Below are 11,787 nucleotides of genomic sequence, written 5' to 3'. Positions count from 1 at the left end.
TACTTGATGGTAACTATAGCAACATCCAATCTCACCTGCTCCTGAGTTTGGGAATTAGTCAGTTGATGGATTTAAGACCTTAAAACTGTTTTGAACTGAAGTATTTGGTGGTTAATAGTTATTAAGACAAATAATAATAATAAGTCTTTCTATTACCCAATTTACATTTTACTACTATGACTTTTTTTGATATAATATAGGCCTACTATGACTTTATTCAATATGCTATACTGTGACTTATTTATTACTTTATTCGACATGCTAAAGCTAAACTATGACTTTTTTAGCTTGTGAAGTAATTCATATTTTTCTAGCAAATGCCAAAGCATACGCAGAGCTAATCCAGTTTCTGGATGATAAAAGTTTGTCGCTAGTAATGAGAGAAGCCGCAGACGATGGGCGGAAAGTACTGACGATTCTGAGAGACTATTATGCTGGCAAAGGGAAGCCACACGTAATTAGTGTGTATACAGAACTGACTTTGCTTCAAAAGTCGAGCAGTGAGAGTGTGACGGAGTATGTTATACGCGCAGAGACCGCCATCACAGCATTGAGAAACGCAGGTGAGACATTGAGTGACGGGCTGTTAGTAGCAATGATTTTGAAGGGACTGCCAGAATCATTTAAGAAGAGGGAGATTGGGAGCTTGTATGTCATATGTGATGAATATTTTCTTGTTGATACAACGCCAAAGTTTATGGGCTGTTAAGTCCCATTAATAAAAATATATATATACATAATCAATCAAGTTGTTGTCTTGTAATAGCTTTGCTTAGTTACACTGACATTCCGTGACTGTTCTTCCTTTTTGTGCGGTTCACCAGAGCTTTGTGTACATTATAGCCCAAACCTGAATGCTCTGCTATACCAAATTGTGAGAAAACAGAAAATCCAGAAAAAGTATTTCCTATATTTTAAATACAAAATACATGTATTTTGTTACATTTTCTGGCACCAGTATTTTGTATTTTGTATTTTGTTGTAATACATTTATTTGGGGGTATTTTGTATTTTGTATCAAAATACATTTTGATGTATTTTTGCCCATCTCTGACTGCGGTCAAGTGGACCGTCAGCCGGCACTTGAAATGTAATGCTCGTCTCTTCGTGGAGCTACGGTACGGGTGCTTGGATAGCCCAAAAAGCCCGGAAATAGACCTATATTTGATCAATAATTGGCCCAATTTGTTAAAAAACAACATCATTTTGTACATTATATAAAATCCAACAATAATAAAATCTGAAATAACACTGCTGTACTATATTTAATTGAAAAGGGGTTCGACAATTATAATATTACCTAATAATAATCTTGGATCTGTAATAAAAAACATGTCCTTCAATGGTTAGCTAACATTTCCATTGGAGTTCTGTTCAGAATATATGTCCATGTCAAATTTAATGTAATCTTACTGTACAGTCTTTGACAAAATTAAAGGCAAAGTTAACTCAAATGGCATTCATAATTTCCCTATATTTGACGGGATATTTAAAAAACATCCGTAAGAGGTAATATTAACCTTTCACTGGATTGTTGTTCAGGAGGACCCCTACTATGTCCACTATATTTTCACTGTACAGTATTTGAGAAAATTAAAGGCAAAGTCAGCTCAAATTAAATTATGATATTCAGAATTTCCCCATATTTGACAGCTTATAAAAACAAATCCATAAGAGGTTATATTACCCTTTCACTTGACTGTTGTTCATGAGGACCCTTACTATGTTCATGTCTAATTTCACGAGAATTTACTGTACAGTTTTTGAGAAAATTAAAGGCAAAATTAGCTCAAATGGCATTCATATTCATAATTTCCCCATGTTTGACAGGTTATAAAAACAAATTGGACATAGCTCTACCTACCTCCTTAGTGTGGTGGTGATCAAAGGCATTGTTTTAAACTAATGTATTTGGATTGGGATTCAGTTGGAACACATGCACATTAATTGTTTTCTAATTGTCAAGTTTCAAAGAAAAACTTTTTAAGATCATTTAATCAAATGGGACATTGTTATTGTCATGGTCACAGCCTGTACAATGTTATATTGATTGATTGACAATCAACAATAGGACAGGTAATCTGAATTTGCCAGCTGCCATGATGCAAATCCAAGGAAAAGAGCAAGGCAGAGTATATGGACATATCAGAGTGGCTTGGTGCAGATGATAGCAATGAAGCCTCTTTGTCCAATGTATTTAGTTCATTTGAAATTACACACATATTCCTGGAATCTCAAAAGAAGGTACACCATCTTGTTTGCATTGCCAAGATTAAAACAAGAGGTGCCCTAGTGGCAGAGGAGTAAACCACAATATCACTGATATGACTCTGAATGGCGACCTTTGTTACATGACATTCCCATTCTCTCTCTCTCTCTACCCTCCTGTCAGCCCTCTACTGTCCATTCTCAATTAAATCTACAAAATGCCAAAACAAAAACTTTGATCCATTAACACAAATACAATTAATTACAACAACTGTTTCACCAATGGTGTCAAATGGCCAGTGTCACTATCAGCTGCATTCTCCATCACTTCCTGGAAAAATAAGAGCTGGTGGGTGTCATTTAGAAGAAAAAAAAGAAATAATTGTTTTAATTACATTCTAAGATAGTACATTAAATGCTGAATGACTTTCAGCCTCTTCTTTCGAGCAGGGAGACAAATGGCTGTCTTGAACGTCCTTGTCATCCTATAAGAATTGTAAAGGTACAATAAAAAGTTACAATTTACATTTCAAAAGAACACAAATAAGTACACAAACCAAGTTCATTGACAACTACAACTGGGTTCTACATAATCCAATCAAACACAATAAGAACAATTAAATACATGTCGAATCAACACCATATAACTCAAATATTAAAGTCAATGTAGGCTTTAACATTAAGTATTTTTGGTGTGTAATGTGTATAGTAGGGTCACTCTGGCTGAGACTTTGTTGACCCTATGTATATATATATGGATATATATATATATATATCCATATATATATACATAGGGTGGATGTTTTCTTTCCTATATAGCAAATTTGGACTACAAACTATATTTCGTTGTGCAACCCTATCGTACAATGACAAATAAAAACCTTGTAACCTTGTTGTAACAAGAAATGAATATTAAATAAAAAAACATCAAAAAACAGTACATGCAAAAACATGCATTATTTAAATAATTGACCATGAAGGCTTAAGGGGTGTTGATTGAAGTCTTTCATAATTATTGACACGGCATTTCTAAATTGATTGTTACTTTTACTTTTCGCATAAAACGTCAAAATACTTACCAAGGAGGAACTGCTCCCACCAAAAGGTCTCTCATCATTATTGGTCTCATCAGCTTTGAAGGAGCCCTTGACCTCTGAAGTGCTCTATATAATACAAATCTTAATTATTTTCTGAAAATTTACTTTTTCATCCTGTTATTGTTCTCGGCTGACGTGACTGACGTTCTGCGGCTGACGGCTCACTTGACCGCAGTGACTGTTTTCCTGTTGCCGACCCTGCCTGTTTGGACTTCTCCACCTTGCCTCTGCCCCGGTGAGCGAGTCAGCCTTCTGTGCCCGACCAAGAGATTCTGCCTTTGCTTCCTCTGGTTTCTGTCTGCCTTCTCCCCTGATGGCTTGGCGTTCCACTGAGTGGACACCAATTCCATACAGCACTAAACAATGAAAATAAACATTATTTTCAGAGAGAGCGATAGACACAGAGGGAGAGACAGACAGACAGACAGACAGAGAGACAGACTGACGGACAGACAGAGATACATAACAAAATATATAACACACATGTGACAACACATTGGTGGGCATCACGCTGGTTACTTACTCCAGTCGCTATTCCCAGTCCAGCGACAGCGATGCCAACAACCAATCCTGCTGTCAGTAGACCTTTGGCACAGCGACGCCACCAACATCTGGTCTGAGTCTCAGCAGCTGGAGCCGGCAGGAGGCTCTCTTCAGGACAAACCTCATATATCTCATCATCAGATGTAGTCTCCAGGATGCTCTCATTTCTCTGATTCTCAGATGAGAAATGATTTTGGCCAGCAAGTTTCTCCTCCTGCATCAGCTCGTCTTTAAGCTCACGCACTGTTTGTTGCAAGTCATTTAGATGCTGCCCAAGGTCATTAATTTGGGCCGACTTGACATTATTGTCATGCTGAACCCCCTTTAGAAGCTGCACAAGGTCATTCATTAGGGCCGACCTGACATCAATGTCATGCATAGCCCCCTTTAGAAGCTGCACAAGGTCATTCATTATGGCCGACCTGACATCAATGTCATGCATAGCCCCCTTTAGAAGCTGCACAAGGTCATTCATTTGGGCCGACTTGACATCATTGTCACGTTTAGCCTCCTTTAGAAGCCGCCCAAGGTCGGTAGGTTCCGACTGCGCATGTTGCTGATAACTGGGCGCACTTGGCACGGAGTTCACCAGAGTTTGCCGACTTTGCAGCTAAGAAATTTAAATTTGAACTGCTCAGCAATCCGTTTACAGTTGACGTGGAAAGAGCACCTGTGTACATCCAAATGGCGCTGATAGACCACCAGTGTAATGACACACTCGAGGCAAAGTATGTTTTGTTCTGTTGGTGTTGCAGTTTCCAAGCTTCATCCCCGAAACGATGCCTTAACTCCGCATACTGTACAAGCTGCTCAAATGCTCTGCATGTTTGGAAGCACATACCTGTGTGAGCAGCTTTTCTCTGTGATGAAGATGAACAATCTCAATACATGTCCAATATCCCTTCTATCCTGTTTATTAAATGTTGACCCTATTTAGCCCTCAACGTGGTCCCGATTTTTTGTTTTGTCCCTCTCTGAGATTGAGTTTGACACCCCTGGCATATATGCTGTACAATGCTAAAAGGTGTCATTTTGTAACGTTTTTGGTTGTTGGTGTGCCGCGGGATTATTTTTAAATGTAAAAAATGTGCCGCAGCTCAGAAAAGGTTGAAAAACACTGCATTAGGCACATAAGAAATGTAACTTCTGCATTTAACCCATAAATAGTACAGAATGTATTAGCTCCAATGTATTAATCTGCATTTTGCGCATGAATGTGCTCTATGATGCCTATTGTTATTATTGGTATAAGTAAAACATCACTTTGAGCTGAGATGATACTCTCGTGAGGCTTTTGATCACATGAATCTCAGGCAGACTGCAGACATGCAGCGGATGGCCAGCAGATGGAGACACATCGCGTTAAAAAGGAGCCGGTCCCCTCGGGGTGCTGCCCTGCTCCATCATCACAGTGAACAAGTGAAGAAATCATGAATCATCAGTGAGGGCCTGAAGTCGAAGCTTAGATTGTTTATTACAGACGATTGAGTTGTTCGCCCTGTTGCTTGCAGTAGTCTAACGTGACTTTAAATAGCTGGTATTCTAGTAAAATATTTAGTTTGTGTTGGCGTTGCAAAACTGGTGGCCTAATTTTGGGGGCTTTGACGTTAGCTAGCTAGCTAAACCTACCCAAGCTCAGTTAAACTTGGAAACACTTTTGTGAAAGATGGCTGACAACGGCGCACACCCGACTGAAGAGGACCCAGCCGCAGCTTTCCTGGCTCAAACGGAGAGCGAGATAGCGGGGATAGAGAACGACGGCGAAGGGTTCGGGGCGCTGGAAGGAGCGGACGACGAGCAGACGTCCCCGCCGGAGCCGACACCGACACCGTCCAACTACGGCAAGTTTACGACTGAGCTAACGCTAACGTCACCTTCGGCTAGCGAGCTAACTAGAGCTAGCTAATGTTCCTACCGGTAACGTTACTATGGACTGGTAGCGTTCGTAAAGTTAGTTCGGTAAAGTTAGCAGTTCATATACGATAACAATAGCATCACTAGCTGATACTGTCAGCTCATTTATAATTTGAAAGTTAGCCAGTTATAGCTTAGCTAGCGTAACTGACGTACGTTAGTAAACGTTCATTCATCCGTTTGACGTTGTAACGTTGATGTTAAAACTATGAGAAAACTAACTTAACACTGATTACGACCAAGCAAGTATAGTAACGTTACATAGCTATTGAACTGAGCTAGTGTTAAAACATGTTAGCTAAATGTTAACCTGTAAAACCTGTCCTGTTAACTGACAAAGCTGCTCACAAAACATCAACAAACAGGTGTTGCTGCATTTCAGCGGTCTGGTGTGAGCTGTAACCTTTATCTGAAGAACAACAGTAGATCATAAGTTCACTCAGGTGATGAGAGGGGTAGCTAACTGGAAAACACCGAAAAGTCCAAACTAACAGTAAACTTGTTATCTCTTTTTAACAATGTCAGACGGTTTCGAAGATGAGCTTGCCGCTGTGAATGGGGAAATGTTTCAGGTAAGCATTCATCTTTAGTCTAATTCTATGTTTAATTATGCGTGACGTTTATCTCTTTGTGTGTACTGTTTTATTCTGAACACCATCAAATCATTTAGTTTACTGATTTTATTTTCACTGGCATTCCTTCCTGTTATGATGTACTTTTACATCTACTTTGTATTTGATCACGTTGCTGATTTTCCATTATAATGGAGTAAATGATGTATGTCCTCCAAAAGGAGTCCAATGGCCCAACAGACAACTATGCAGCTATCGCCCAGGTGGATATTCAGAGGCAAGAGCCAGAGAGTTTACGCAAGTGGAGCGAGGAGCAGAAGACACGCCTTGAAGCATTAGGTGAGTGAATTACTATGTAAAGCACTTTGTAGCTGTAATGAGTCACTGTGATTGTGTGGTTTTGTTATGCAGCTTATTGCAGTTTACCTGTAAGACGAATGGTGCAGCACATCTACCTGTGTCACATTTAGACCTAATCTTTTCCTCATTTGGGGACTCTCTGACTATGTTGTCCTCTGCTGTTGCTCCCTAACAAGACTTGGCATCCAAGGCAGCAGAGGCCGAGTGGAGAGACAAGGCCAAAAAGGAGCTGGAGGACTGGCACGTACATCAAAATGAGCAGATGGAGAAGAACAAGGTCAACAACAGGTTAGTGTCTTGACATGGCCCCGGTTAATGTGCAGAGCCGAAACGGTTGGTTTGTAATCACTACACTCAACACATTCTATGCAGGTGAACAGATCGAGTGTTGTATTGGCAGATTATTATTTCTCCCAATAGAAACCATTTCATTTTTAGATATTTCTGTGCATGTCAAGTCAGATGCACCATGTGTGTAATTTGTTTATTGCTTATTTCTTCTACTTAATAGATTCTATTTTAGTCAGTGTTGTACATTATGCTTACAAACACGTCGTAGTCTTTCCTTTCCTGGACCGAGCTAACCCCGTTCTTCTCTCACACTTTCCTACAGACTCTGTCCAAGTCTGGCACGGTATTACTCTGCATCTGTGGCTCTAGTTTTGGCCAGTTTCGTGTGTGTGTGTGTGTGTGTCTGTGTGTGTGTGTGAGAGACTGCGCTGAGAGACAACTCTCTGATGAGATATCAGACTAGTGTGTCCAGTTAGAATGCCTGGAAAAACAAAACAGGAAGCTGGCTAGCTAGAAGGAATGCAAACAGCAGAGAGCAAACGTCCCAGTTCTCTTCCACACTGTATAGCCTAAGCACCAAAGCAGTCGGTAGATCCCCGCCATTCCAAGCTTGCACTAGTGCTACAGTAATGCAGAAGTCAGTCTAAGTCCATTTTAAACCTTTTGTTTCCATCTCATTAGAACTGTTTCTCTGTCGCTTACATAATGCCGGCCCTAACTGTTCTCTGCTTGTTGTGTTGACACTGAAACTGTTCTGCTTTCTCCTTCTTTTTCCTGCTTTCTTGCCTGCGTACTAGGATTGCTGACAAGGCTTTCTACAAACAGCCTAACTCTGATGTTATAGGCTTTGTGTAGGTTTAGAATTCTTATGCTTTTTAATGTTGGATGTCCTACCCCAGGAATTAGTTGATTTTCACCTGATGCATGCCCAAACACTAAAACTACCTGTTTGCTTTATTTCTTTTATATACATTTGGTTGTTGCATAGGCTATAGGTAATGGTAATGATAATGTCTCCAACAAAGGGAATGATTGGTGTAAAGAAACGCATGAAGTTGTTGAGCATGGTGCTGTTCATGTGACTGGACTTTGTGGCAGAGCACCATGTATGGCTCTGATGGTTTTGGAAACTGTTGTGAAATCCCTCTATTATTCCAGCTCATTCATGTCTCCCCCCCCCCCCCCGTAGAGCATCAGAGGAGGATCTCCTGGCAGAGGGCAACGGCGACAGTCCAGCAGGATCCGAATGGGAGAGAGTAGCCCGTCTCTGTGACTTTAATCCGAAAACCAACAAACAGGCAAAGGATGTTTCTCGTATGCGTTCTGTCCTCATTTCTCTCAAACAGACACCTCTAGCCCGCTAGAGGGACAATGTTCTTCTAGAAACATTGCCTTTTGAGCTTTAACCTCACAATGCATCAGAAGAGTTTGTATGCCCTTTTCCATAAATTCCCTGGTATGTTTATAATCTTTGAAAACTTCCCGCCTTTCTTGATGCCTAATATATATTGAAATAATATACTTAATCCCACTCTCTTGTGAGAAGATGAAGGACTGCTCTATTGTTACGACATCCTTTGGCTGGTCAGTTTTATCACTGCTATATTTAAGAGAATATTGTTACTGTAAGTTCAACATTTTCCTTCCCTTTTAGCTCATGAATTGTCATTAGGTCCGTTTTCTTGCATGCCTCTGCCAATATTTTGGATGCATATTTTATAGTTGTTTTATAAATTAGCATTTTGGTCGATGTCAAACACTTAAGCAATACTATGCTTATTAGATTGTAACCACTTATGCCTCTCATCAATGTAGGATCATCAACACAAATTCTTTGTTCACATTTGTTGTATTGTACCCCTATTTACCATATTTAACATTGCGAGCATATTTTTCTCTTTTAAATGCATTAGCTTGTGGCCTTTTTGACATAGCTCTTACTCCAGTTCAAGATGGATTTCTTCTTCAATTAGACAAGATCTCAGCAAAAAATTAGCAACCAAAGATCCAAATTTTTAGAGTTAACATGATTAATATTTGTGCGATTTCTAATTTCACTGAATTTCACAGCAGAAGTTTTATGCACCCATTGTGTTAAACCAATATGTTTTAGTTTTTCTTTTTACAGTAATCACTAAGGTGTCAATTTCAACAGTAATGTCTGCACATTGTTTCACATGTTGCCTGTTTGGACATTATGAATAAAGAAACAAATGAATGTTAAAAGGGAATTGGAAAATAAAAACTGGAGTATGATCACCTACATGAATGTGTCCTCACATGTTTCCTAGCTAACATTGATGCCATCTAACTGCTCTGGAGATGATCCCTTCAATCCTAGTTTGTGTGTGTGTGTGAGGAGATCGCTGAAGGCCATGCTCCTGTGAAATTGGCATTTGAGCCATTTATCCTCAAATTTAAGCACGCACAGTGATACATTGATCTCAGAAACACGCAGGACACCAGCTTCAGATTACATTTTTTTTTAATCAGCCAGGTGTCATGTTGATCATTTCAGCAATGATACCTGGGAACATTTGAAATCAAAACCTAAGCAAGAAGCATATCATTCATATTTATCAGCATTTCACTCAAATGCTGTTGTCGCACAATTAAAGTCAAATCCAGCTCCTTACGTGGTCTGGTAATGAGCTGATTCTAGTTTGTTCTTCCATTGCGCTGGTTAGCCTGAAGCTAAATGTTTTATCACCGTGAACAATTCAACGTGTTTACACAACAATAAATAGTGTTGGCATCCCAAGTTGGATGTGGTCTGGTTTGCGAGTTGCATGGGCAGGTGCAGAGGTGTGGTATCGCTCAGTCTTCATTGCTTGGGTTTCACAGCTGTGGTAAAGACACCGACAATAATGGCAACTACAGTGAAGCCTTGAGCAAAGATGCGTCCCCTCATCAACAGCTGGGACTGTCTGGTTTTCCCTTGATTGAAGGCACGGAGACCATAAATCAGCGCTCCTGCTGTTCCCAAACAACCTGGAGAACACAAAGCAAAACACAGCTTACAGACAGGATGTAGGAGAACGATGCACAGGTAGTGGACAGGTCGACTATGACCGAGAACAAGGTAATCTAATGTCACAAACAATCACACCCCAGTTAGTACATCCACACACTTGAATGCAGTAAATAAATAAAGGACACCACATAGACAGCGTAACAGTGTAGAGGTGAAGGCCAAATGTACTGTTGAGAAACTAAAAAAATATAAATTAAATACAATTGAGAAACTATAATATATGTATCCACAGATTTCACTGTCAGCTGTTTTGAAACCATTTAGAAATATTGTAGTCCCAAACTTTACATCGACAGAGCATTATTTATTTATTTTTGGGTTATTTTGCCTGAACCTTGAATCCATTTTTACCAAGGGCAACGCGGCTCAACAGGTTTTTCACATTAAGAGTCTAACCACGCAGAAACTATTTTAACACGTTTTCCTTCATTTTAAAAATGTAAGCACATCATCCACGAACGATGATGACAACACATTGTTTTGGTAGTGACAAACATGCAGTAAGGTACCTAGCTAATGTATTTATGTTAGCTTAAGCAGTTAGCTAAACACAGTAGAGTGTGGTGGAGATTTAAATGCTGACGTTAATCAGACAGCATAGATTGTACCACACTTTAGACTAGCTGTAACTAACCCTACTGCCTCTGTGCGGCACTTGTGTAACTTCTTTCAGCAGCGTTCACGTCGCCCCGCTTGTATAACTCACCTATTGGGACGAATGGGTTCTCCTTTGTTTTTCTAAGAAACTTCTCTTTAAGGGTCTCATCTTTGGCTCTCGGCAAAGGGTTGAAGCCTTCGATGAGCGGGGGCTTAGAGAAGTCAAATGGCACAAACGGTGGTGGCGACGATTTAGGTGTCTGCACGGAAACTGACGTTGTCCCCGCCATGTCAACCTGCGAATGCACGAGCTTCTGATGATGTCACGCCGTGGGCGTTTCCAATGTGAGACAGGAAGCGACTGCCATGAAAGAGAACCAATGGGATTAGCGGATGAACTGGGGAACTACACTTCCGGTTGCACTGCGACCTCGGACTTCACAATAAAAGTCCGGAACATTTCCAACGCCAGTAATGAAAGTATGAGAAGAACCTCCTCCTGACACACAACACAAACGAAGTTCTCTATACATAAACAATATGGTCCAATATTAACGGAAGAGCATAGGGACATAACTGGAAAAACTTAACTAAGCAATAGACAGGATTACTTTGTGTTGAGTAGGAGAACTCAATTAACAATCTAATCTCTGGCCAGTTATCATTTATTTGATAGTGGCTCCAGTGAAAGAGGTAGTAACCTTTTGAACTGGGCCCTACAGGCTCAGATAAGCATTGTGCAGCTATACAATGTAAGATATATGACGCAAGGAATCAAACAATCTAAACAACTGTAACCTATGATATCCTATGAACACATTTTGTACGATCATGTTTCCATAGACAAGGAGATCATGTCTGATGTTTATAGTATGTTATCCTAGCTGTACATTTTATATTACAGTTGTAGTTAGTGTATTCTAATACACTGCTCAAAAAAATTAAAGGAACAATCTTTTATCAGGGTATGGCATGGATTCAATTGCACTTCTCTGATAATGATCTGGTCAGGTAAGTAGCAGAGGGGGTTGTTAATCAGTTTCAGCTGCATTGGTGTTGATCGAATTAACAAGTGCACTAGAGGGGCAACAATGAGACGACCCCCAAAACAGGACTAGTTTTGCATGCGGAGGCCAATTCAAGTTTCTCCCGCTTGATCTCTTTGACTGGT

The 11,787-nt window shown here is 40.0% G+C and overlaps 2 protein-coding genes across 3 annotated transcripts; one reads left to right on the top strand and one right to left on the bottom strand.

The window, feature by feature from the left end:
* The first annotated feature begins 5,234 nt into the window (after positions 1 to 5,234).
* Positions 5,235 to 9,248, top strand: cltb (clathrin, light chain B). Of its 2 annotated transcripts, XM_079167083.1 has the most exons (6): positions 5,235 to 5,689; positions 6,288 to 6,334; positions 6,556 to 6,673; positions 6,871 to 6,982; positions 7,308 to 7,328; positions 8,175 to 9,248. In XM_079167083.1, exons 1-6 carry the CDS (start codon positions 5,515 to 5,517, stop codon positions 8,347 to 8,349), a joined length of 648 nt encoding a protein of 215 aa, XP_079023209.1. In that variant the 5' UTR covers positions 5,235 to 5,514; the 3' UTR covers positions 8,350 to 9,248. The 2 variants fall into 2 exon arrangements, with proteins under 2 accessions (XP_079023209.1, XP_079023210.1); XM_079167084.1 differs by lacking the exon at positions 7,308 to 7,328 and having other exon boundaries at positions 5,243 to 5,689.
* Positions 9,249 to 9,458: 210 nt separating this feature from the next.
* Positions 9,459 to 10,925, bottom strand: higd2a (HIG1 hypoxia inducible domain family, member 2A). Its single transcript, XM_079167480.1, has 2 exons — positions 10,726 to 10,925; positions 9,459 to 9,976 (listed from the first exon to the last, which is right to left on the bottom strand). Exons 1-2 carry the CDS (start codon positions 10,904 to 10,906, stop codon positions 9,810 to 9,812), a joined length of 348 nt encoding a protein of 115 aa, XP_079023606.1. The 5' UTR covers positions 10,907 to 10,925; the 3' UTR covers positions 9,459 to 9,809.
* Positions 10,926 to 11,787: the final 862 nt, after the last annotated feature.

The sequence above is a fragment of the Pholis gunnellus genome (assembly GCF_910591455.1).
Source record: "Pholis gunnellus genome assembly, chromosome: 10".
Taxonomy (NCBI): Eukaryota; Metazoa; Chordata; class Actinopteri; order Perciformes; family Pholidae; genus Pholis; species Pholis gunnellus.
This window is presented reverse-complemented; position numbering and strand designations above follow the sequence as displayed.